Genomic DNA, 27,967 nt, shown 5'->3' on the forward strand with positions numbered 1-27,967 from the left:
TGTCAATGTTACTAATGTGCACCATAATTTTTGGCTCTTACCCTTCCGTCTGCAGAATATTCAGTATCCAGTCATTGATGTCCTTTACCCTCGCTCCAGACATGGAGCAGTACCAAGGGGTGTGACATGGGTGTGGGGCCTACTGGCAGTAGGGCCTAGTGATCAATTGGTGGGGGTGATGCTGCCGTTCTGCATTGGGATCAGTCAGAACAGAAGGGAGGCCAGCAATCCTGGTGGGCTGGGGCAGTGTCTGCCAGGGTGGGAGGGACAGGGGTGAGGGGTAGTGTCTGCCTCCCCAAGTCTGCATTGGGTGGGGGGTGGGGCAGCTGAAGATCAGGGTGGTCCAAAACAGGATGGGGTGTGTCAGGGCTAGCCTGGGAATGGTCATGGAGGATCACAATCGGGTCATGGGGGGTTGTGAATAACACTGCGAGGTCCCAGGCTGGCCAGTGATTGAACTGGTCAGTAATCAGGTGGCTGATAATTTGGCTCCATGGGGAAATGTGCAGAAGCTGCTAGTTTCAGCTTACTGGGGAATAGGCCTCGCGCCCTGAAATCTAATGATATTCACGATAGTGACCTCTGCATTGCACAGTGTGGGAGATTCTAGTGTGAACTCACACTGAAAAAACCAGTGTGAATTACTGCAGTATTCCCACAAATTCAACACTTAGAATTTTTTAGGAGAATTCCAGCCCATAAAGACTCACAGTGTTTATGTTCACACAATGTATATGTCGCACAAGACATATACTAAAGTGATAGTTTGACTGTCTCCAGTCAAAAGATCACACTGGCTTTCTATACATCATTTTATTGTAAATATTCCACTAGTTATTAAACAGCAACAAGAAGAACAATTTCACTTTCAAATACATTGTTCCATTAAAGGCTCGCTACATTAACTTTCACCTCAGCGTTCAAACTGTTACAAAACTCTGTGTTGTAGAATGAGATGCACTTTATTTTTTCAAACAATTCGAGGATACAAAATAATTTAGGCTTGCACATTACTGAAGAAAATCCCAAGTTTTCTGACAGATTGGACTATAACAGGCACAGAGGCAGAACTTCAAGGAGGACCCACCACAATCCCCCCATTAGAACCCTCACCATTGAGAATCCCCCCATCAGAACCCTCACCAGGATTACCCCACTCCCCTCCTCTTTCTATTTGCCCACTCAACACAGTATAGAAGGGGACCAAGTCCTGGAATCACCCTGTAATGACAGAGCTAATGGCAGCATACAGTTCACAGTCACTGCCTTCACCAGGGAATTGGGGAATTAGTGAGATAACAGAAGAGAGAATGTGTGGACCATGGATCCAACTCATACAAAACTCTCCCAGGGTATGGGCTGAGTAAAATGTAGACAAGATCCATAACATACACTCTTCACCTGTTACTGTACAACCTAGGGAGAGAGTGGCATCGTGGTATTGTCACTGGATTAGCAATCCAGCGACCTCAAGGTAATGCTTTGGGGATCAGGGTTCAAATCCCACTATGGCAGATGGTGAAATTTGAACTCAATTTTAAATACCTGGAATTAAAAATCTAATGGTGACGCAAAAACCCATCTGGTTCACTAATGTCCTTTAGGGAAAGAAATCTGCAGTCCTTACTTGGTCTGGCCTATATGTGACCCACGGCAATGCGGTTGACTGTTAATTGCCCTCTGAACTGGCCTAGCAGGACACTCAGTCCACGAGCAATTCGGGATGACACTGGCCCTGCCAATGAATGAATAACTCACCCCGCAGTCTCAATCAGCATACATCCTGTAACCCATATCCTATTGCACCCACACCCTATAGGGTATGGGCAGCACGGTAGCACAGTGGTTAGCACTGCTGCTTCACAGCTCCAGGGACCTGGGTTTGATTCCTGGCTTGCAACTGTGTAGAGTTTGCACATTCTCCTCATGTCTGCGTGGGTTTCCTCTGGATGCTCCAGTTTCCTCCCACAGTCCAAAGACGTGCGGGTTAGATTGATTGGCCATGCTAAAAATTGCCCTTAGTTTCCTGAGATGCATAGGTTAGAGGATTAGTGGGTAAATATATAGGGATAGGGGGTGGGGCCTGGGTGGGATTGTGCTTGGTGCAGACTCGATGGGCCGAATAGCCTCTTTCTGTGCTGTAGGGTTTCTATGATTTGTATGTTTCTGTGATATAGCATCAACACTCTCATCCTGTAATCCATCCTATAGCACCCCACCCTGCAGCCCACATCCTATAGCGCCTCACACTGTAACCCATACCCTCTAGCACCCTCACCCTGCAACCCACATCCTATAGCACCCTCACCCTATAGCACCCCAAATCTGCAACCCCCATCCTGTAATCCACACCTTATATCACTTACCCTATAGCATGCCCACCCAGCAACACACATCCTTTCGCACCCCCACCCTGTAACCCACAACCTATAGCACCCATCCTGTAGCACCCACACCAATAACTCCCATCCTATAGCACCCTCATCCTGCAACCTGCACCTATCACATAGCATCACCACCCTGCAATGTGCACCCTATAGCACCCATCCTATAGCACCCTCACTTTAAGCATCTATCCTATAGTGCCCCCACCTTGCCTTCTGCACCCTACAACACCCATTCTATAGGTCCCCCACCCTGAAACCTATAGTATTCATAGCATCCCCACCCAGCAACACACACCCTATTGCACCTATCCTAAAGCACCCCACAGCTGGCAACCCACGTCCTATGGCACCTACTAAGTACATCCACTTTGCCACACACACACCCTATAGCATCCATCCTTCAGCACCTCAACCCTGCAACTTGCACCTATAGCACCTATACCCTATGGCACCCTCACCCACACTCTATAGCATCCACCACCAAGCAGCAGTCATCTACTGTCTTTGGAAACCTTTACTTCACCTCCCATGTGCTCAGCCATGCAACAACATGCCATGGCCAGAATTCTCCAACCTCACCTGAGAGTGGGATTCTCCAGTCCTGCTGCAGGAAATGGAATCTTGGCTCAGCACCAAATTCTCCATTCGCGCCGGAGGGACCGAACGAGATCGGAGATCCCTGGCCCACACAGCTCCTTCCCCTCATCCCACCCATGTTTAGTCATGACCCCAACAACAGCACCGATCCCTCAAAACCCCTCACAGAACACTCCCCCCAACCCCCGCCAGGAGACACTGTCTGTCCCCCATCCCTGGGATATGCTATCCACCCCAACCCCACCCCAGGATACACTGTTCGGTCCCCATCCTCTGGGACATAAACTGATTCCCTAACTTATGTTGAGTTGATTACTGGGCTGAGGGAGTGACAGTGAGGTCCCCCCGTCACTCTGTAACTTCAGCTGTCCCCAGAGAATTACTTAATATAAGTGCCTCAAACCATCATTTATTCACATTGCTTCACAAAGCTGCATCCATTAGAGAGAGTCGCACAATGCCAGGAGTTAATTCTGGAAATAAGAGCCAGTGTATTTTTCTTGTACATTCGGAGGTTCACAATTAGGAGTATTCAATCAACATCGTTCCTCCCCCAGCTACAACTCTCCTCTCCCAGATGGGTTTGCAACACTGGTGATCTTCCTGGTCCAGTCTTCTGTGTCAGATCCTGCTTTCAGCTAATAATCTCACAAATAGAAGTGTTCATTGAAGTGCTGCACCCACAGATCCAGTTTGTATAGTTGCAGCCACGCTGCTTGTCTCTGTAAATATTAAACACCACCACACCCTTCAGGCTCGCTTTGGCCAGAATGGACCAAGGAGATCACTTCTAAGCTCGTTGGTACAGCCAGATTGCAGTGATCATCACACATAACTGTAAGAGAGAGAGGGAAGAAGTGATTGGTTTTTGCAGCCTGTTCTCAGTCGGAATCCAGGTTGTCGCACTAACGCAGCGCTGAGGGAATGCCACATTGTTGGCAACGAAGCCTTTCCAATCGAGCATTTACCTGGACTCTCAGATGGTTATAAGAGTTCCTACAGCACTATTCCAAAGGGAAGTGTCCTGACCAATATTCATCCCTCAGACAACATAACTAATTACAGATGATCTAGTTGTATGTGAAAGCTTGCTGAGGAATGGCCAGAGGTGGTGAATGAGACTGATCTAATTTGCTTCTTTATTGCTTTGTATTTTTAGAGCGTCTAGTGAGGTGAAGTGTGTGCTGTTCATTCTCTTATTTTGCAGTTTTTTAAACAGAGGAATCCAAAATCAGCTCCAGTCTAGACCTCGGTAGAATATGTCAAGATCGATATCTATAGAGAGCACAGAGGGATGGGAAACTCATCACTAAACTGTATTCTTTTTTGTGAATTTTCAACTTTAAATTTGCCCTTCAAACAGACCCTGAATGTTGCTGATACTGCAGGTGCCTGACTTCTTCTTGGTTACAGTCCGAGTTAGACATGGATAGCTTAGCCCCTCATATCTCCATCCCACCCAGTGCTGCTGGAGACAAATGAATGGAAACCACTGTCAGACTTTAGAGGCTCACCCCTAGAAGGGGCAAACCCCGAAAGCTAGTGGGTTTACTATCAAATAAATCTGTTGGACTTTAACCTGATGTTGTGAGACTTCTTACTGTGTTTACCCCAGTCCAACGCTGGCATCTCCACATCAGACTCTAGAGGGACAGTGATAGGTAGCTGGGGAAAGGCTGGTGAGATTAGTGTCATGATAATAGGCAATTATGGTAGCTGATACCGGTATTAGATACAATACGGTACCCACCGTATTTCATGGGGTCACCTGAGCTGGAGTTGAAAGTTAGATAGCACGTGTAAGGGAAGATTATAATAGGCTGCAGATGCCTTGCAGTTTGTTCATGTTCTGAAAAGGTATTAGTAATAAAGTGAGTTCACAGCAATGGAATTAGTCATCCTGCATCATAAAAACAAGACAGTAAGTCCCTAGAAGGCACATTGGGTGGAAGGGTGACTCCCTCGATGGCGTTTTGGTAATTGCCACAGCAAAAAAAAAGCAAGCAAAGGCTAGTTCAAGGAACATTGAAACTCAACAGAGTGGCAGAAGAGTTGCAAGGCAGAGCATGGAATACTAGCAATGCATTGAGATGGAGGTTGAGGGGACAAAGTATGTAAGAAGAGGGATGAAAGTTTCTGTGGCAGAATGGGAGAGACTTAATGAGGTATTTAATGGGTGTAAGCAGAAAGCAAGGAACAAGCAGTAGGAAATAGCTCATATTAACCAGCAGACTGTGATTGGATAAATCACAGCAGAATCAAACACTGAGCCCATAGAAACAGAGCATGTAATGAAATAGAAACCATTCAACAGAAACATAAAATGAGGAAGATAACAGAAGAAATCAACTTTGAGAGGAGGACCTTGGGCACAAGTTCAAACTAGGCTAGGGTGAAGTTAAGATTGCTACTTGAAAATGCAAGGAATAGTCTTCAAAATACGGTGCTGCGGACAATACCCTGCAACTGCCCTAGAACAATTAGATACAGCTGGGGGAATGTTAAGAACTTTCTGGAATTTAGATGGGGCATCAGGCCATCCTGATCTGTAACCATCTTGTAATCTTGAAATTCAGAATAAGTTGTGTCACAGGCACAAACGTAACTCTCATATTAAAGAGAATCTCAGTTTATAGAATAATAGAATGGTATAGCACAGAAAAATGCCATTTAACCCATCAAATCCATGCCAGATCTTTTGCAGAGCAATCCACATAATTTCATTCTCCAATTCTTTCCCTTACCACTTCATTTATTTTTTTCTAAATATTTATTTAATTTCTTTCAGAAGATAATTTGATCTATCTCATTATTCCATCAAGTAGTGCATTTCAAATTCTAAGTACCTGATTTTATTTTTCTCTTTATTTATATATTTTGTTAGCCATTAATCTGTGTCACCTGGTCATTAATACTTCAGCCTTAGGAGCCTGTTGCTCCTTATTCACCCAATATAAAGTTTTCATGATTTAAGAAACCTCTTCCAAATTTCCTGTTAGCCTTCTCTACTGTAAGAAGAACAAGCCCAGCTCTTCCAGACTATTCACACAACTGTTATTCCTCACCTACAAGTCCATTTGAATAAATCTCTCCAAAACTTTCATCTCCTTCCTGTAGGGACGATACCCAGAATCGGATACAATATAGTGGAATCAAACCAGTATTCTACACTGGTCTAGTGTAATTTCCTGGCTTTTGTCCTCTTTGTTTCCATTGATAAAGCAGCCCGTTGTAAGATTTTGATCATGGTATAGTATTTCTTGGAGTTTTTTTATAGGCTCGACTAATGTTAATAAACTTTCAAGCTAGCCCCATTTAGAATGGTCATATGGAATTATGTTAGAGAATGAACAGGCAATGTAATGAGGGAACAGTAAAGCAGTTATCCTCAAACTACGACCCCTAGTTCTGAACTCCCCACAACATCAGGAGTGTTCTTTCTGAATCTATTCTATCAAATCCTGTTAAAATTTTATAAATTTTTGAGATTTCCTCTCTTCTAAACTCCAATGAATGTAATCCTAACCCACTTTTCTCTCCTCATATGACATACATGCCATCCCAGGAATCAGCCTGGTAAACCTTCACTGTACTCCCTCTGTAGCAAGGCCATCCTTCCTCAGGTAAAGACATGAAAACTGCACCCAATACCCTAGGTGCGGTTTCACCAGTGCTCTATACAACTGCAGCAAAACATCCCAATTCCCATACTCAAATCCTCTCCCTATGAAGGCCAATATACCGTTTGTCTTCTTTACTACCTGCTATTTCTGTGCATTTACCTTCAGTGACTAATGAGTGAGGACACCAAGGTCTTGCTGAGTATCCATCTCTCTCAATTTACACCCATTCAAATAATACTCTATTATTCCTACCAAATGGATAAATTCACATTTATCCACATTATACTGCATCTGCCATGCATATCCCAACTCATTCAGTCTGTCCAAATCACGCTGAAACATCGCTGCATCCTCCTCACAGCTCACCGTCCCACTCAATCTTTTATTATCTGCAGATTTGGAGATAATACATTTAGTTCCCTCTTTCAAATTATTAAAATATAATGTGAACAGTTGGAGTCCTAGCACAGATCCCTGCAGCACCCTGCTAGTCACTGACTGCCAGTTGGAAAGAGACCCGCTTATGCCAACTCTTTGCTTCCTATCTGCTAACCAGCTATCTATCTCAAGACATTATCTGCATTCCTATGCGCTTTAATTTTATATAGTCGAAAGCCTTCTGAAAGTCTAAACAAACCACATCCACCAGTTCTCCTCAGTCAACATTACTAGTTACATTCTCAAAGAATTCCAGTAGATTTGTCAAGCATGATTTCCCCTTTGTAAATCCATGCTGACTTTGTTTGATTATACCACTGCTTTCCAAATGCTGTGCTATGAAGTCCTTGATAATGGACTCTAGCAACTTCCCCAGTACTGACATTAGACTCACTGGTCTATATTCTCACTTAATACAGGATTAAGGAAGTTACACCTTACAAGGGTTCATATCTTAATACAGGACTCAGTAAAGGCACAGACTAAGGGAATTCCTGTCTTACACAGGACTCAGAGTAGATAAGGGAAGTCACTGTCAGCAGAAACTCTATCTCTTAAGATAATTGGTTTACATACAACAGACTGGAGGAGGAAGGTCATGGGAGATTGAGATGGTCAGTCATTTCTGATGGACTTGCATGCCTTCAGTCTTCATAGGTTGTTGAGATTAATGAAAGAATTACCTCAATGACTAGGATACAAATATTCATTATTCCAGCCACGTAAAGATAAACTTCCAATTTGTCTATAATTAGTTCGAAGCAGCCCTGTAAAAGGGATAGAAAAAGACAGATTTGTTTTTATACTATAATGACTTCAAATGAGGAGACAGCATTTCACCTTTGGCTAAATTCTATTAACTGTAAATAGCTAGAATTATGAGAGTGCAGGGAAGGGAGATCCTCCTCTAACTTAATGTTAGGGTGGATTTGGAGTGTTATAAAGACCAGAAATAGTCTTTGGAGACCTCCACCTCAAACCTTCCACAGAAATATTGCACTGTACATGCCTGTCAAAAACTGCAAGTCTCTTTTAAGACTCATCCCATATAAAAGGAGTCATGGCCAATAGTCCCTCTCCTCCATAAACCCAAACTAATAAACTCACTGGGAATGTAATGCTAGACACTGTCACAAGTATCCTTGGGTCATGTATAGTTTGAAAGAAGCCATTTTGTGTGCATAGACTGAGGTTCAGAATTCCTTTACATTCTACAAAGTACTTTAATTCTTTTTGTGTGTCAGGACATTTGTTGCTCCCTTCCCTCTAATCTGTCAAAGTACTGTTGAGAAACCTAGAAATGGATTCTCTGTCGGAAATCATTTATTTTCAATTATGGGGAGGCTAGGGTGTAGGGCTTGTTGCGCAGTGGCAGTTTGTCTGCCTCTGGGACCCTGGAGGCTACAGTTCAAGACCTATTTCAGGACCAAATGGCCACAGAAGGAGTATTCATAATATGGCCAAATGGGAAGTTTACCTGGAGAGGTGAGATCTTGGGGACACAGTGTAAAAATAAGGGGCTTCTCATCCAAGATGGAGATGAGGCAAAATGATTTCTCTGGGGGGGTTGTGAGTCTCTCTTCCCTGTAAAGCAGTGGAGGCAGCATCATTGAATATTTTTAAGGCAGAGGGAGATAGATTTTTCAGCAAACAAGGGAGTCAAAGGTTATTGGGGGTAGGCAGGAATTTGGAGTTGGGGCCACAGTCAGATCAGCCATGATCCTATTTAATGGCAGGGCAGGCTTGAAGGACTGAACAGCCTTCTCCTAATTTATATGTTTGTATCATCAGCCTGCATATCATTTCAAAATACTTATGGCAGGCAGTAGGAGTGAGAATGTTTCCTGGTCAGCCATATTGCACAATGGCGGATGAACCTCTACAGTACTTTACCAAGACGAATCATGGACTAATCCAATGGAAGGCAACACTCTCAGCATGGCACCTGAAGGAGGAGGAGGAAGGGGAGATGGGGTGAGGGGCAGGGACGGGGTGGGGGGGGGGAGAACATTCTAAAGGCTAGTTCAAAGACACTTAATAGTCAAACATCAGAGAAGATATCTCTTGCATCCCAAACGGTGTGTGTGGCTATGAGAGCAGGTTAGGGGCTTTGGTAAGGGCCTGGTCAATGAAGAGCTGTTTGTGCTCCTTGATTCACTGTGCCAGATCAGTGAGAGATGGAATGATGTGCCAGCATGGGTAGACAGCACTGGTGCCAGTGAGGGCATGGGAATGGGTGAAAGGGTGGTGTCCAAGTGGGGATGGTGGGGGGAAGACCTAACTGTCTTTAGAAGATTGACTGATCTCAGGCCTCTGTCTTTGTAAGACTTTAACTGAAGAGCAGTAATGATGTATGAACGCTGTGGAGATGGTCATGATGATGAGTCCTGGGAGGAGTTTCATTCCCATCTTGGGAACTTGGCAAGAACTGTCTAGAGACAGTGAGATCTCTGGAGGCTTTTGTTGTACAAAGGCTTCAGGAGGAACTTCAATAATTGTAGAAATTGGCACATAAATAATTGTGGAAATTGAGAAGTATTTTCTGAATAATGTTATTGGTTAAGCTGTATAATAATTGATCACCTCAGTCAGTACTTTTAATCTTTGAAAGTTGAACAGAAGCAAGGCAACAGTCACCAGGGTTTAAAAACAAGGTAGACATACTCGGTCCCTCCTCTGTCAATGGCGGCCATGTTTCCCAGCATTGAAGTTTGGGAACCTCATTTAATGCATTTGCATCTTATTACCAGGTCCACAGATGAGAATCATACCCCCACATCAAAAGCAGCCATCCATGGCAGCATGATGTCAGAACAGCACAAACCACAACTGGCTTCAAAAGGTGTGAACCTGGTGAGCAGACCTCCAATGGAGCTCAGAGATAAGAGTGGCTCCATGTGATCAGAGGAGAGAGAAATTTGAGGGTTGACTTGGGGAAAACAAGGATTGAGTTGGGAGGGAGGGGTCAGTGGACACCATAAGATATGGGAACAGGAGTAGAGTGCAAGTCAGGAATGATGGGGGGAGCAGGCAAATACGGAAAGCAATGTATTGGAGGATGCCTTCTGTTGCCGGACAACAGGTTTCTTGGAAAGGCCACACAATAGGAAAGGAAACCTTGGACGTAGGCTTCTTGGAGAGGCTGCACAGAGGGAAGGGGAGTCTGGGGTACAGGCTTTAGTGTGGTGGGGTGGATGGCGAGTCATCATGGGCTGACTGCCCCACTCAATTTATTGGGGTGGGGGGAGGTGGTGGCTTCTGGAGGCAGGATGTTGTTGAGTGCAAGGTTGCAAGGTTAATTGAAAAACATGTAAAACATGTCAATAATCAGTACCTCATTGCAGCTGAGACTTTTCAACTTGAATTCAATTGACATGCATGGAGTCAAACCAGTCACGCAATTATGTCCACTCAACCACCACTTATGGGTGTGAGTGCCACTGTTTGCTCTTCGGTCCTTGATGCACCGACCTCCAAATTGCTGACTGCCATTGTGTGTCTGTACCACTGACCAATTCCTTCAATGATTTTGGAAGGAGCTTTTTTCTCAAACAAATTGTCTCACACAACTTTAAAATAAACCACAGGTGGAAACCGCTGAGACAAAGTCTATGCTTGGTCGTGAATCAGGCACGGAAGATGCACATTAAAGGCTGACAAACCAGTTTGAACAATCTCATGGCTCGCAGCCTATTTCCTGAGACAATGAGAGTCAGTTACGTCATCCTAGGCCCATGGACCATGTGAGTACCATACTTGTTGACAATAGCTTCAAACCCACACCCTAAGGGAGAGAGAAAGATGCCAAATACAAGAAGGGGAAGAAAACAAGAAAGGCAGCTGTCTTATTTTCTTGATGACTGAGAGAAAAGGACGAAAGGAATCTAGGGCAGCCAGCTGGATATGGGAAGAACAGATCCCATGAGAAGAGGCAGGGCTGCTCAGAATCTCATAGATAGATAATAGTGGGAGTACAGTGCATTTTTAAAATTATTTTCTTGTCCTTGATTGTTGTTCCATAGTAAGTTAAATCGAGGTAAGATTTGATTAAATCTGTGGCTCTATATGTACTTTTGCTCGCGTAAAATAAAGCAGTTGAATGTTATTTATCAGGTCTTGTCTCACTGAGCATTCCAGGCCTGCTTTGGAAAGATTGAGAAAAGGGATGTGTGAAAGACACTTCTCACAGCTCAGATCACACGCAAATTTACATTCCTCTCTTTTCATTAGATATCGGGCAATATGACACACATTGCTCATGGGAAAGTACTCCAAAATCTCAAACAGAGCCAAATATTAATGTATTCTTCTGTACCTGATTATGGATGAAGTCAACATTTCCAGACAGGCATTCCTTTAAGTTAACTACAACTCCATCTGGTGTTGCCTTGTTCCTCTTGCAGCAAGCTTCTGGAACTTCATGGTGAGGGTTTAATATAATGAACTCCAAGGTGCGCAAGAAATCCTTTGGACCACTCACTCCGCAGCATTCAAACTGAATCACAAAGGGACAAAATGGTATCATTGGTTATCCTTTTGTTAAAAGCATTTAAGCACTATTTAACCTTGGTTTATTTCAGTTGGCTGGATAGTTGGTTCGTGATGCAGAGTGGAGCCAACAGCATGGGTTCAATTCCTGTATCGACTGTGGTTACTCATGAAGGCCCCCCTTCTTAGCCTTGCTCCTCGCCTGATGTGAGGTGACCTTCAGATTAAGATACCATGAGTCAGCTTTCTCCCTCAAAGGGGAGAGCAGCCTATGGTCAAATGGGAGTATGGCAACTTTACCTTTACCTAGAGTTGCTAACTGAGGTTGAATGTTTTTAATGATGCTTTCAATAAGAGTTTTGATCTGCACTTTGACCCTGTTGCTATGTTGTAACTGTACTCAGTAGCTCTCTCCCCTTCAGGTCAGGTATCAGAGTTCACACTCACACCAGGAGTTGAGTTGATATTACAGTGTGGGATTACAGAATTGCCATGCTTTCATCTGTTAAAACAAGGGTCTACTTGCTTGTTCTGCCAAGGTTAAAGATGAATGCAGCTGTTGGGAACCAGCCATTATCTGTGTGTCCCAGCCAGCTCCTAACACCCAGTCAATCCCAAAAGCAGATTGCTTATTCATCTTTTAGTTGCCACACAACCAGAATGACAGCATTTAAAGTAATTCACTGTGATAAAGTGCTTTTTGATGAATAAGGAACACAAATGTTGCGCTATTAATTTTAGAGTAAAATAGGGAACAATGATTATGATGATGTTGCTCAACTTACTAATTAAAAGAGCAAAGATCCTCCCTTGTTCCTACCCACCCATGTCACACAATTGCCCCTTTAAAGGCATGCCAAATGCTAGCATTTTAAAAAAACTCCCTGCATCCTTTTGGAGGTGCTATTAAGTTTATGCTCCCTGGTTGCTGATGCACCGACCAATGAAAATACTTTTCCTCTAGGTACCTTAACAAAACCTTTCCAAAATGCAATGAAATGGATAAACTTATCGGCACTTATGGACAGAGAAACAAACTTAATGGCTGCTGTTCTCCTGAACTGGGACTAAGTGCCCACACCTGGAGGGTTTCAGCTGTTATTTGCAGCTGGGATAAGTGCTAATTTATTCATATTGAACAATCCGTGGTCCAGCCCCGCTGCTGCGAGACCAGACTACAATTTTTAATGGCTGTCTGATCTTCATGCTTGGAGACAGGCCTCTACACTGACCAGGGGAGCAGCACCAACCCTTCACCAAAGGGGGTCATCTCCCCCCACCCCACCCACAATAGGTAATCCCCTACACCACACAGGCATGAGGGTGACCTGACCTCACCTCCTTTACTCAGCCCCCCCTCAGACCTTGCACTCAACCCTCTCCCCCACAGATACCCCCTACTGAGCCCCCTGCCTCAGCAAAACAGCCAGCATAATTAAGGACCCATGCACCCTGGACATTTTCTCTTCCATCCTCTTCCGTTGAGAAAAAGATACAAAAGTCTGAGGTCACGTACCAACCGACTCAAGAACAGCTTCTTCCCTGCTGCTGTCAGATTTTTGAATGGACTTACCTTGCATTAAGTTGATCTTTCTCTACACCCTAGCTATGATTGTGACACTACATTCTGCACTCTCTTGTTTCCTTCTCTGTAAACGGTATGTTTTGTCTGTATAGCACACAAGAAACAATACTTTTCACTGTATGTTAATACATGTGACAATAATAAATCAAATCAAATCAAAGATCATTTGCATTGTTTAATCACACTAAGAGGCAGAAACAATTGTGCAGCTTTTTTTTTATGGGTTGAATGCAAGACCTCACATGTGCCAGATGTGTAGCTTTACCAATGTGTTCTGACTTGGATTAAGGTTGAAATCCACCTTCTGTCTTGCAATGAATGTCCAACACTGAATTAAATAAAATGGGAGAGGGACATCTGGCTGCTTTGTGAGACTGGGATTTGGGGAAAAGAGTGCAATACTGAAAATAAATAAATCCAGGAACCTTTCATCTGACATTCAATTCCCTCTTTGAAACGAAGATGAGGCTTGCCAACATGCTAGTGAGGAGAGGTAAACTTACTGAGATCATGATAGAATTGCTGTTAGCTGAGTAAGGACTTGTCACATTATCTCCATTATAGTAATTTACTAGATCGTCTTCAAAATAGGGCTTTGTCAGCTGCAAAACAAAAGGGATGACAGGAATGGAGGTTGTAACAGCAGTCACTGTTAATCAATACAATCTCATCTAAAAGTGCAAAAGGAATGAGCTACACAATGGCAAAATGGTGTTTAATTCGGATAAATGTTGTGTCCTATGCATTGATAGGATCAACATGGAATGCACATTTCATTTGTAGGGAATAATACTGTAAATGGCTGAGAAGAATCATTCATATAATCATTCAATATAAAGGGCGGCACAGTGGCACAGTGATTAGCACTGCTGTCTCACGGCACCAGGGACCCGGGTTTGATTCCTGGCTTGAGTCATCGTCTATGTGGAGTTTACACATTCTCCCCATGTCCTCGTGGGTTTCCTCCAGGTGCTCCAGTTTCCTCCCACAGTCCAAAGAGGTGCATGTTAGGTGAATTGACCATGTCAAATTGCCCCTTAGTGTTCAGGGCACTAGCTAGCTTAAATGTATGGGGTTATGGAGAGAGGGCCTGGTGGGATTGTGATCGGTGCAGACTCAATAGGCCAAATGGCCTCCTTCTACACTGTAGTGATTCTATGATAAATAAAAGGATATCAGGTTGGTATTAGGTTCCTACATGTTGTGAAATATGTTGGCCTTGGAAAAGGTCCAGAAGAGTGCAACAAGTATGAATCTCAGCTGAAAGAAACACAACTTCTCAGGCTCAATAACCTAGATCTATTTACCTTTGAGCAGTGTAGACTTCAAGCTGACTCCTATAAAATAATGCAAGAACAGAATACTGATAGACTGAGGACACAGGAGTGTAAACAGTGTAAGAGTATGTATAGACTCACCATCTGGGGATTATTCACATGTTAAAGAGTAACGAGTTTGGAAATGTTACTAGTTAGTATAATGTGTAGGTTAACTCTCTGTGTGTTGGGCCAGTTCTTGATGGGCAGAGAACAGATCATAACAAACATCTTTATGGTCTATGAGATCTCCTAGATTGGTTTCAATATCCTGAAGGCCTTAAGAGGGACTTCTTCCAGCATTATTTCTTTCTTTCTTGGCTTTAGGTTTGTTTTACCCTGGGAAGATGTAGCTTTGGAGAGGGAAGGATAAGGGATGGGATGGAGGGGAGTCTGGAGAGAAATTGTTCATGTGTGGAGCTGATTTGATGGCCCAGCTGTTTTTTCCCACTATTTTCCTATGTCCTGTAACTCCTGGTTAGAGGATTAACTCCCATCACTTGTCACTCACTGCAATAGCACTGGGACAGACATGAAGAGCTCCTTCAGGTTCCTGATGGCACCTCCCATGACTTCCTGATGAAATGGGCAGATGGAAATGGCTTGGCATGTACTGCAATCCTGAAATAACTGTCAGGTTTGTGTCATATTTCACTGCCATCCTGATCAGCACCACACTGCTTTAAAAGCAGCTCTGAAACTCCTGATTGAAACAGCAAACCTACCCTGGGGCTTCCCACACAGATTTCCTCCATTCTCTCTCCTCGTTGCTACACTCAGTACATTGATGGGCATAGCAGCAGGTCTCCAGTCACTTTTTGGTGAGAATCTGCTGTAGATTACAGAATACTGCAAGATGCTGCCTCAGTGTCCAGAATCCCCAAGATCATCACTACGAGATCTGTGAAGTTGCATGTTAGTGAGCTCACATCCTTGGAGTCTGATGGCTGATGCCTCATTAAAATGCAACGTCCAATGGTGTCACCCTTCTTGACAGGTCCCATGATCTCTCAACTTCCAAAGGGCAGGTATCACATTCTTATCCACATCTCAGTTCCCTCTCCCTTCTTGCTTTGGGAATCTCTCAGTACCACTGTCTACTTTCCAGCTAAAAAGTCTGACAACACCAGGTTTTAGTCCAACCTATTTATTTGATAATATACTCACAAGCTTTCGGGGTTAGCCCCTTCGTCAGGTGAATGGGGAGTTCTGGCCTCAGACAGAGCATATAAAGCACAGACAGTTTAGAGATTACTGATTAGAATGCGAATCCTTACACCTAACCTGCTGTTCAAGACCTGAAGTGGCTTTCCAGCTGACAGTGCCTGAGCTGCTGTGTTGGAACAGAGGTAGGATTGACTAAGGTAGAGTTGTATAAGGTCAAGGCAGGACAACAGGTAAGTTTATGCAGTAACTTACACACATGGACTTGAGTCTGGATCATTTCCTTCATTGTCATCAGTGCAGTTCAGCAGCAGGTAGCTATAGTTCCTCTTAATCAACAGCAACAACAGTGATGAAATAGTAAGCAGTCCAAAGTGTTTCACAGCACATTTAATTCACTTAGTCATGTGCAATCTGCCCATTGGCAGTTCCTTGACTCATTGCTTGCTGATGTTTTATCGTGAGCCATTTTCATGGTGTTGTCTTTATCATTGGTGCATTGCTGTTGCCTTCTACTCTAACAGGCAGCTCCCAAATCTACCTCAGCTGGGATAGGAATCGAACTCACATCACTGGTGATATTCTAAACCACAAGCTAGCAACCTAGCTGGCTAAGCAAACCAGGTCCACAGCAGAGTCTGACACTAAGCCATATTTGTTGACAGATGAGCAAACTTTTGGTCAATGAGGGCGATTTTAAGGTATGTCTTAAAGGAAGAAAGGAAGGTGGAAGTGTTTGAGAATGGAATTCCAGGGCTTAGAGCTGAGTACATAAAGTCAGGATAAAGGGAGTGAGGTGAATCTAAGGAATTCCCTCCCCCAGAGGGCAAATGCTCAGTCCTTGAGTATGTTCGAGGCATAGATTGATAGACTTTTGGACCCAAAGGGAATCAGGGGATATGGGAGATCAAGTGGAGTTAAGTCAATATTCAGCCATGATTGAGTTTGGAAGTAAAGCAGGCTGGAGGGACAGTGTGGCCTATTCCTACTCATCATTCACAATGCTTCAGAAATCCCAGTGTTCATTCTGATGGACACTTACCTGAAATTTGAAGAGAAATGCACCAACTCCAGCACAAAGTTCAACCACAAAGATCAGCAGAATTAGCATTAAGAACTGAAACCAGAAAAGGACAGCCATATTTCAGTCACTTTAAACATATCAACAGAAATAAATAATAAATCCACATCTTCCAACCAGCTTTTATCCTCACTGTGCTAGGAATAATCTGCAGGTAGTAAGTACCATGATGGCCTCCAGGCTGATTGTGACATGGCTGCAAATGAATGCAACTATTCTGACATACACCCAATTTATAAAGCATCCCACAAGACAGTCACCTGAGTACATCCCTGCAGACCACAAACTCATTAAATCACAAGAGTCAGCAGAACAAGATAGCTGGATTTTGCCACTTGGCAGATTCACTTCCAGCTCCACCCTGGGTTGAATTGGGCGAACCTATCCCATTGCTGAGGAGTTTTGAGTGTGTGTATATATATATATATATATATATGGGGCTATTCCCCTGGGACTGCTGTCCCCTATGAGCCCAGTGGAGGCCACATCTGACAGGACCAACTACATCACTGCTTGCTCTCCATCAGTTGCCTTTTATGTTTTTAAATCCTCAGCTTTGCTTAATGGCTTTGTGAGCAGTTAGGTGTCAGTGCAAGCTTCAATGAGAAGGGAATCTGGTCTCAAACCAGCTACTCCCAAGGATATAACTCTGGAATAAATGGTGGCAGAAATCGTCATCACCACACTTCCTTTCCGTAATTAGAGTTAAGAGGCTGCACCTTAATTATAATAGAGGGTTATCTGTTATAAAAGTACCCAATTCTGCCCTTCATTCCAACAACCCAATCTCATCTTCTCCTTTAATCTAAGGCTAAACAATATAATTCTATTGCAATGCCTTGGCCAGTGCCATTTACTTCCTGCTTTCCCAGACAAGGCCTCGCATTCCCCTAAAGCTGATGGATTTGAAAAAGTGGAATGATTGGTTACAAGGGCAACATTTGTGTCTTTTCTTCCTCAGCTTCCTGATCTCCATCAGCAGGAGAGCAACCAGTTCCCAAGCCGCCACTCAGCCCCCTGGGATGTCGGAACTGGAGTCAGGAATTCTGCAGCGTCAGAATCTATCAGTGCAATACATCATCATGCTTCATTCTTAAAGACAGGGCATTTATAAGAGTGTAAGAAATGAAAGAAAAGAAGGTGGACTTACGAGCATCAGCAGAGTTCTGTTCTCCCGATAGGCTGCAATACTTCCCATGATGCCAAGAATAACCAGCACAACAGACAGAACAACTGCATACATTGCTCCAGTGAAGATCACCGTATTCAGTGACACAACATATCTGATTTCAGTCGGGTGAAACAATAGCAAGAACGCAACTGTTAGCAGGGCGAATCCACTCAGCTGTAACACAATAAAACAATCATCATCACCCCATCCTATAACATATCATCTAGTAAGAGAGGACATGGTTCTGAATTTAGAGAATGAAGCTGGGCAGCTGGAAGTGGGGAGCAGTGTGGTGAAAGTGATCTTACATCGGTCAGGTTTAGCATAGCTACAGAAAAGGGCAAAACTAGACCAGGAACAAAAGATGCTCAGTTGGATATAAGGTATTTGTTGCAAAGTTGGGTAGAGTAATTTCAGATTGGTGTTTGTAAAACTGTAAAATGCTAGGGGGGAAGCATTGCATGGTCCCTTTAAAATGTGGTGCTTTTTCTGTGCTTAGAGAGTTAAAAAATGATGCAAGTATATAGCGAACCCCAAACTGAAACATTTGTATTAAAAGGCCAAACAGCAGTTTTTAACCAAGACAACAGACTTTTGAATTTAGCTAATTAATTTGAATCAGGTACTTAGATACCAAGAACCTATTAAATTTAAATCTGATGGTGTTGACAACCTAGGACCAATCCTATTGTGGGAAATATTGATATGTCATCACAAGTATAAAAGAAGGGGGCAGTGAGACAAAAAGAGAGAGCAACTGCCACTTGCCAAAGATAACAAAGAACAAAGAAAATTACAGCACAGGAGCAAGCCCTCCAGCCCTCCAAGCCTGCACCGACCATGTTGTCCGACTGAATTAAAACTCCCTCCCCTTTAGGGGACCATATCCCCTGATTCCCAACTATGTCCAGACACCCCTTAAAATTCACTATCGTATCTACTTCCAATACCAAGAGCTCACAGCTCTGAACAGAGAAAGAGAATCGCTGGCTCTCATAGTTTCATCTATGTCTTAGAGAAAGAACCATCTAGGCAAAGATACCAAAGAAGAAAGAGGTTCCAGACAGAAGAATCAACAGAGAAGGGCCAGAATATTCCGGAAGTCACAAAACCTGGTTGTAATTTAGAAAGTGACTAAATTTTATTTTTGTTAATGAGTGGGAATTATATTTGCTTGAACAGCATTCTATTAGAATCTTGTTTTATTTGGGAATAGTTAATAGAAGGGATTTATTTGGTTTGTTAATATTTAGTTAATTTGTTCACTGTTAGATAAATAAATTGTTATGTATTGGTTTTAGAGTGAATGTCAGGGATTTATTTTATATTTAACTATTAGAAGTTACTAAGGTCAAACCACTTTGCATACACGTTTTACAGATTATAAGGTGAGGTACTCCCCTTTGGGTGTTTCAGTATTAGTACTTAGAGGGGGGAATCAACCTCTGCTTTATAACATAGGAGACGGTGCCCAGGCTTGACTCTCTCCCCTCGCTGAATACTGCACTCACTTGAGTTCCTCTGGGAGGTCAGCTCACCAGGTGTAAGGAGACCAATGGAGATGTATGCTGGCCTGTACTCACACAGACTTGAATGGAATTTCTCACAGGGGGAAGGATTCAGACATAGAGGCCTAATAATTATATATGTTAACATATTCAAATGATGTTGGCAATTTTAATTGTCAGGAAACACAACCTATCACTGATGGAGGGAGGGGAAAATCACGTCAAGTGTTTACGCCAATATAAAACGCAACTTTGCAGTTCTTACGGTATTTTCCACTGCATTCCACTGAATGGGAGTGAAAAATCCCAGCCCAAGTCATTACAGACTACTCAGCCTAACCTTGGCAATGAGGAAATAATTGGAAAAATTCTGAGGGGCAGGATAAATCTTCATTTTGAAAGGCATAGATAAATCAAAGACAGTATGGATTTGTAAAGGCAATGTTGGCTGGAAATCTACCATCTCTCCCAACTCAGAATTGACATGGGTGAGAATCTGAAAACAGAAATCTCCGTGACCTCAGGTTGGAATTTCCGGTCTCACCCAAATGAGGCCGTAAAATCCTGCCTGTTGTGTCTGAGTAACATGATTAAATTTTTTGAGAAGGTAACAGAAAGGCTACATGAGGTATATATCTATATGAATGTTAATAAGATCCTGATTGGCAGACTGCTTTCAAAAATTAAAGCATATAGATCTCAAGGCAAAGTAGCAAGATTGATTGAAAACTGGTTGAGAGACTGGAAGTAAAGTATAATGATAAAGTATTTTTGCAGCTGCATGGCTATTTCCACTGGTTTTCCATAGGGCTAGTACCTTACTTTTTGGGGTATGAATCAACAATATGGACTTGAATGAGCATGGTTAAGAAGTTTGCAGATGATATAAATACTGGTGCCTTTATTAACTGGCTCATAGAATATAAGAAGTTATTCTGGAATTATATAAAACACTTCAGCCACAGCTGAAGTGCGTGTGCAGTTTTGATAGGGGCTTGAGGTCTTGGCTTGGGCTGGTGGTCCTCAGGTTGTGGGGGTGGGTGGGGGGGTCGTTGCTGCTCGGTTGGGGTCATGTAGTGAACATTCAGATCAGTGGGGGGGAGATTGAGGAGTCCGGGATTGGTAACCTCACAGAACCCCCCCCATCCCACCCCTCACCACAGTGGTTGATAGCAAGGACAAGCCAGGCTGGAGGCCATACCAGGACATCAGGGGACTGCCAATGTGGGTCAGGGCCCGGCCACACATCGCCCGATAGGGTGGCAGGAGAAGGTGGAGGAGAACTTTAGGACAACACTATGTGCTGCCAAAGGCTCTGCCTCATGGACCTGGCATCTCGTGGTGGAGCAGGACACTCCCAGTAACTGTGAATGTCACAGCGACCCTCAACCTTTTCACCACCAGATCATTCCAGGGCTCGAGCAGAGACTTGTGTGGTATTTACCAGTTGTCAGCACACAAATGCATTCATGAGGTAATGGATGCTCTGTTCACCGGGCAGGCCACTACATCCACTTTAACCCGGCTCATGTCCAACAAAATGCCCAGGCTGCAGGTTTTACTGCCACCACTGGGATGCTGCAGGTTCAGAGGTCCATATTTGGCACCCACAATGCCCTGTGGACCCCATGGAAACAGAGAGTGCCCTTTATAAAGAGGAAGGAGTTCCTCTCTCTTCATATGCAGATCGTGTGCGACCATCTTGCCACATTCTGGAGGTGTGTGCATACTATCCAGGGAGTGTGCATGACAGCTACGCTCTGGGGCACTCCAACATCCCGGAGTCTTTGTGGACCACCCCAGGCTGCTGGGATGGCTCGTGTGGGTCAAGGGCTACCCACTAAGGGGTTGGTTGATGACGCCAGTGTGGAGGCCTGAGCTCGAGGTAGTGACCCACTACAAGGACGCACACGTTGCCACCTGTTCTGCCATCAAGTGGTGCAAGACCTACTCAAGATATGGTTCTGTTGCCTGGACCGCTCTGGCTATGCTCTTCAGTACAGCCCCCAGAGGGTCTCCCATATCCTTGTGCTCTGCTGTGTGCTCCACAACCTTGCGCGGCATCCGGGTGATATTTCTGGAGAGGCGGGGCGGGGGTGGGGGGGTGGGGGGGAGGTGGGCGGCAGCAGACACCCACTGTGGAGGAGGCAGATCAGGATGTTGTGGAGGAAGAGGCTAAGGGGCAGTGGCAGCAATGGTCCAGCAAGCCAGGAGAATCAAAGAGGTCCCCATTCCACTCTACCTCTCCCCCAGAGGGTTTCATTGGCAGCACACCAGGATGATTGGCCTGGGTTGGCCATGCCAGTGAATCACATGTCTGGGCAGGAGGGTGGTTAATCTTATGTGACATGCACTATGTCTAGGTGACTCCCTACATCAGAGATTGAGGAGGTCAACTGTGTTCCACACCTCATGGTGGGCATTGCCCAGATGGCTAGGGCCTGGGAGGCCCCAGCTGACTTTCGGATGTCATAGATGCATGCCGTGCCAACCCATTCCACCACTGCCCAAGAAATGCACTGGTGTCAGGAAGTGGGGGGAGTGGGGTTGGGTATGTAGAAAGAGGGGATGGCCGGGGGTTCCTGGATGGAAGGCTCCAGCATGGGCTCCAGTGCTTCGTCTTCCTGCGAGGCTCCCATGGAGCCCTGGGACACTTGGTGGGATGGAAGGAAAGCTGGAATGAACGTTTGCCACCATTGCTGTTTTGGGTTCCACGCAATGCCGACACCACCACCTGTAACTGAAGGCTATGGGACTCCTCTGAGCAACTTTGCAGTTGCTGGAATGTCGCTGACACCCTCCCCTGCAATCCTCAGCTTTCCTTCTGCATCTCCGGCAGCTTCTGCAGAACCTATTCCAGGGATTTGGCTGGAGTCCTTCCATATCCTTGGATCTGGGAGATCTTTGCCTGCTGATCCCTCAAGTTGCGGCATCCACCTGATGTGCGTCAGCAGCTGTGTGGTGCTCACCATTAAGTGACCCTAAAGCCTGTCTGCTAATTTCACCCATGAGGGTGTGTCTCTGCGATGGTGCATAGTGTGGTGCGGGTGATGCCAATACATCTCACCTACACATCTTTGGAGTGTGGGAGGAAGCTGGAGCACCTGGAGGAAACCCACACAGACACGGAGGATGGTGGTCTCATTCACATTGAAATGATTGAATTAACAATGGATGAATGTGGAACAAGTTGCATTCACACATTGCACAGTCAAGATCTAGCCCTATGTTAACGGTAAGAGGTTTGGAGTAAACATGCTGCTCGATTCTCTAGGATCTACTTTCAGTAAAAATCAGGCTCCCCTCACAATAGTCAACCTATTTGAGTTATGTCAATGCAGCTTCAGTCTCTGTCATGACTCTTTTCCTGTTTATTGCTTGCAAATCATAGAATCACAGAACTGTCTCCCCTTTATCCTGATCCAATACATCTCACCTACATATCTTTGGGGTGTGGGAGGAAGCTGGAGCACCTGGAGACCACCAGCCATTTTACATTATAGGAACCTGGGTTCAATTCTGGCCTTGAGTGACTGTCTATGTGGAGTTGCACATCCTCCGTGTGGGTTTCCTCCGGATGCCCCAGCTTCCTCCCACACTCCAAAGATGTGTAGGTGAGATGTATCGGCCATACTAAATTGACCATTAGTGTCCCAAGATGCGTAGGTTAGATAGATGAGTCATGATAAATGTGTGGGGTTATGGGAATAGGGCAGGGGAGTGAGGGTGTCAGAGAGTTGGTGCAGATTCGATGGGCCAAATGGCCTCTTCTGTGCTGCAGTTATTCTATGATTATCATACAGATCTAACCCAGATTATTTCTGAGCAGCAGTGAAAAGCCTGTTGGATCACATGTAGCACAAGCCTCTAACGAGAGCTAAATACAGACTTTGCAAAGCTCCCATTAATTTGATTGTGACTGAAGATATTTGATAGTTTGGAGCTAGCCAGCCCATGGTGGCTCTATCAGCACACAGACACTCTGCACAGACTGGAGCCAACATATTCTGAATTGATTAATTGAAGCAAATAGTTTATGTTTCCAGCTCCCCTCACACATTGAGATATTACGCTGTGTTAACATTTGCTCAGATACACTTACACAAACCAACACATTAAGGGTGACCATCAAGTACTTGACACGCTCAAAACGACCCATCTTAACAGTCATTGGCAGAGCAGTTTATTTTTGTGCATAAACTTCAGAAACCTGGGAGGAAACAAAACAAAGAAACGATTTAGAAGAAACATCCTTAGATCAAGTTTTGATCTCGGTCCCTCCAGCTTCAGCTTAACTCCAAAACAACAGCTAGCTTGATTTGCATCTATGACATGGATCAGACAGAGTAGGCAAAGTTTGCATTGCACCAAGTCAAGATATTAACATGGAGCTAATGTCATTTTTTAATTTCAAAAATATACCTTATTCACAAAAGAACTCCCAAATAAACCATTGTAAAACGACATATTCAAAAATTACAAACAGTGCAAAAAAAGGTCATTTTTACAGTACCACATGATGCTTATTTACACGACATTACATTAATTACATTTCAGTACTTAAAACTATATACATGCATTAGATTTTAATGTGTACTGTTGTTTTTCAGATTAGCACACAGTTACACAGGCCGAGGGTATTCTACAGTTACCGGGCCCTTGGTCTGCCTCGGTTGAAAGGCTTTACACTGTGGCCTTTCCTCACTGTGCCTTTGTGACGGCTGCCCCAAGCTTGAGTGCATCCCTCAGCACATAGTCCTGGACCTTGGAATGTGCCAGTCTGCAACACTCGGTCGAGGACAATTCTTTCAACTGGAAGATCAGCAAGTTTTGGGTGGACCAAAGTACGTCCTTCACTGAGTTGATGACCCTCCAGCAGCAGTTGATATTTGTCTCGCTGTGCGTCCCTGGAAACAGCCCGTAGAGCACAGAGTCCTGTGTCACCGAGCTGCTCGGGACGAACCTCGACAAATACCAGTGCATCTCACTCCAGGCCTTCTTTGCAAAGGCACATTCCACAAGGAGGTGTGTGATTGTCTCATCGCCCCCTCAGCTGCTTCGAGGGCAGCGTGCGGTGATGCTCAGACCTCAAGAACATGGAGCTAGTGCCATTACTGTGGCCAGATTGTCCGCTCACAGTTTGGGAGGCTGGTAAATCTGGTGGAACATCTGTTGCTTAAAGGCAAACACCTTAAAGGTGCATTAGCCCAGTGGTGGGTGGCCATACGACCTCCACCTGTGCCCACAAGTGGTGAAGTGCCCACATATTCAGTGAGCAACAGAAATGAGACCTTTGACAGTGGGCATGGAGAAACGTGACAGAGCATGTCAATACTACCCGTAATTGTACCAAGGACTTGGCTGCACTGTAACCTAACCAAGACTAACCAGGACTCACCTTCACATTTCTCGAACCCATCACACAGCCCTGTGAGACCTGACACTAATCAGAGCACCATCAGTACTGCCAATTCCTGTCTCACATGCCTCTCCTCATGTCAGCAAGAATCATTTTGCTGCACCTCCTTCCTGTCTGTACCGCCCTGCACTGCTTTCAGAACAATTAATTCCTCTCAGTTGTACTCGCTGCTACATCCTGTCATGAAGCATGTTACATTAATCCATTTCCTCCATCTTTAATCAGTGTTCACAGGTCATGTGTTATTCCACTAACAGGGACCTCACTGTCACAAGGAGTAAGCCCTACGTGACAATTGCCAGACAGGATGTTCCTTTCCGGTCTGGGAACGCTTCAGTCATTGGCATTCAGCCCATGGGTATTTATTCTCCAAGGTGGCTTTCAAGACATATGACAGCGCATTCGCGAAGCAGAAACTGATGGCCAAGTTCCACACACATGAGGAAAGCCTCGAACAGGGTTTTGGGTTCATGTCACACAATATGTAACCCCCACCATATTGCCTGGGTTTGCAAAATCCTACTAAATATCCTGGTTTGAGACAATTCACACCTCTTTAACCTTTGACTATCCCTCTCTCCACTTGCACTGTCTGTACCTGTAAAGACTTGTATTCCAACCATTCTTCACAATCTGTAATTATCTTGCAATTGTGTCGTTGCCTACAATATGCCATGTTTCTGAACTTACCTCCGCTCACCTGATGAAGGAGCAATGCTCTAAAAGCTCATGATTCCAAACAAAATGAATAGTTGGCATGCCATAACATTCAAGGCTATGGGCCAAGTGTTGGTAAGTGGGATTAGGTGGGCAGGTCAGGACCTTTCATGCGTCGGCGCAGACTTGATGGGCTGAAGGGCCTCTTCTGCACTGTAGTATGCAGTGATTCTGCGTAACCTGTTGGACTTTAACCTGTGTTGTGAGACTTCTTACAGAGTTGAGTAGCATTGATTGGAGAGAGGAATAGAAGAATAGGGTTTGATGAAGAGAGGCGTGGGAGCTTCCCATTGAACATAAACACTGGCACCAATCAGTTGGGCTGAATGGCCTGTTTCTGTTCTGTAAATTTTATGTAGTCCCATTTCTCTGCAGGAGAGTCAGAAGAAAACAGGGTACATCGTGTGCTGGGGGGTGGGGGGAGTATCTTAACAGGAGGAGGTCTCCAGCTTATCAAACTCTGAGACTGGTGGAGGAAATCATCATGAACATAATCCATATAGAGAAAGAACTTACAAGATATGAGGTAATTGAGCTGGAGGCAAGGCCCAGCAGGCTGGAGACAAGGCCCAGCAGGCTGGAGACAAGGCCCAGCAGGCTGGAGACAAGGCCCAGCAGGCTGGAGGCAAGGCCCGGTGGGCTGGAGGCAAGGCCCGGTGGGCTGGAGGCAAGGCCCGGCGGGCTGGAGGCAAGGCCCGGCGGGCTGGAGACAAGGCCCGGTGGGCTGGAGGCAAGGCCCAGTGAGTTGGGGGCAAGGCCCTGTGGGCTGGAGACAAGGCCCAGCAGGCTGGAGGCAAGGCCCAGCGAGTTGGGGGCAAGGCCCAGCTGGCTGGAGACAAGGCCCAGTGGGCTGGAGGCAAGGCCCAGCGAGTTGGGGGCAAGGCCCAACAGGCTGCCATGTTTTTCCCCTTTTTATTGAACTCACTGACTCAACAGATCAAGGAGATGGTGCATTGCACTGTCCCTCTGCTGCTTATCCTGGCAATTGTGTACTTATCCTTGTCTCTGCCCTTTCCTCAGTCTTGATGTGGAGATGCCAACGTTGGACTGGGGTAAACACAGTAAGAAGTCTCACAACACCAGGTTAAAGTCCAACTGGTTTATTTGGTAGCAAACGCCACTAGCTTTTGGCTTGTGCTACCAAATAAACCTGTTGGACTTTAACCTGGTGTTGTGAGACTTCTTACTGTCTTTCCTCAGTCTGTCAGCACTCTTGTATCTTTCAGCCCCTCACACTGAGTGGAACATGTATTGTCACTATTCTCACCTGTGTGAGCAGCAGCACGTATATCAACGCCTCACACAGTTTATGAGGTCTAAGCACGTGAGCAGGAACAAGTGCCAGTGAACTGGCCAGCCCGAGACTCAGTTCACTGGTGGAGTAGCTTATGAAAAGGGCTTGGATATAGTATTATCTGTAAAAATAACGTGCTTTCTCTGCAATACCAATTGCTCAAAGCTTGGCTGCTAGGGACCTATTGCAGCACAATGTGGAGGAGCCCGTTCTGGTATCAATTTGTATGGAGTTCTGATACTATAACACCCCACAGAGATCCATGGAGAACGTGGGCGACTTGAATGGATAACTGCAGCTGGGTTTTCGCAACAGCAGTGTGTGGCAGTGTGAATAGCAGCTCCCAGGGATGCTGAATTTGAAACTGTGCAGACTGTGTTGGACAGATTGGCATCAGTGGTGGAACTGGAACACTGAAATCTGCTGCTTTGGAAAAGGGTATTCATCTTCAAAGGGAAAATCAGAAACCCTTTCGCTGCCTCAATGTCATTAATAATAAAATGCCACTCTGACTGCTGACTCGCTGAGGGAAGATTAAGAGTGTGACCAAATCTATATTAGTAATTCTGGATTCCAACTAGAATTATAAAATCTATACAGCATGAAAAGGAGGTCACTTGGTTGAACATGCTGATGTCAGCTCTTTGATGCAGTTATCCAAATAGGCCCAGTACTCTGCTCTTTATCCATGGTTCCACATATTTTTCCTTTTAAAGTATTTATCCATTTTCTTTTTGAAAGGGAATATTGCATCTGATTCTTCCATCCTTTCTGGCAGTGAATTCCAGCTCTTGCTGCATAAATAAATGTTTCCTAATGTCACCTCTGCTTCTATTGCTGGTTATGTTAAACTTGTGTCCTTTGACTAATCGACCCCTCTGCCAGTGGATGCAGTTTTTCTGGATGGGATTCTCCACACCTTCCACTGTGTGTTTCATGGCAACAAAAACGGACCACCATTGTTCAGTGGTGGGATCTTCTGGTTCCTGTTGCCAACAGGGTTTCTTGTTGAATGCGCCCATCGCTGCGGGGAAACTTGCAGCAGGGGTATGCGTCAGTGGGACTGTAAGATCCCGTCGGCATGAATGGCCAGAAAATTCTGGCCTCCATATTTACTCCATAAAAGTCTTTCAGGATTTTGAACAGATCAAAATTTCCTTTTATCCGGGATGAACTATC

At 44.8% G+C, this 27,967-nt stretch overlaps 1 protein-coding gene across 1 annotated transcript in view; it reads right to left on the reverse strand.

The window, feature by feature from the left end:
• Nucleotides 1-3,451: 3,451 nt before the first annotated feature.
• Nucleotides 3,452-27,967, reverse strand: part of LOC145343959 (tetraspanin-18-like) — a 41,832-nt gene continuing 17,316 nt past the window's right edge. The window contains exons 2-8 of the mRNA XM_080190538.1: nucleotides 23,461-23,568; nucleotides 17,830-18,024; nucleotides 16,641-16,715; nucleotides 13,622-13,720; nucleotides 11,361-11,540; nucleotides 7,729-7,812; nucleotides 3,452-3,819 (exon numbers count right to left, since the gene is read on the reverse strand). Coding sequence (XP_080046664.1) covers nucleotides 3,775-3,819; nucleotides 7,729-7,812; nucleotides 11,361-11,540; nucleotides 13,622-13,720; nucleotides 16,641-16,715; nucleotides 17,830-18,024; nucleotides 23,461-23,529 — 747 coding nt within the window. The 5' untranslated portion in view covers nucleotides 23,530-23,568 and the 3' untranslated portion in view covers nucleotides 3,452-3,774. The remainder of the gene's footprint in view (nucleotides 3,820-7,728; nucleotides 7,813-11,360; nucleotides 11,541-13,621; nucleotides 13,721-16,640; nucleotides 16,716-17,829; nucleotides 18,025-23,460; nucleotides 23,569-27,967) is intronic.

This window comes from Carcharhinus amblyrhynchos, chromosome 6 (genome assembly GCF_965287045.1).
Source record: "Carcharhinus amblyrhynchos chromosome 6, sCarAmb.v2.hapA, whole genome shotgun sequence".
Taxonomy (NCBI): Eukaryota; Metazoa; Chordata; class Chondrichthyes; order Carcharhiniformes; family Carcharhinidae; genus Carcharhinus; species Carcharhinus amblyrhynchos.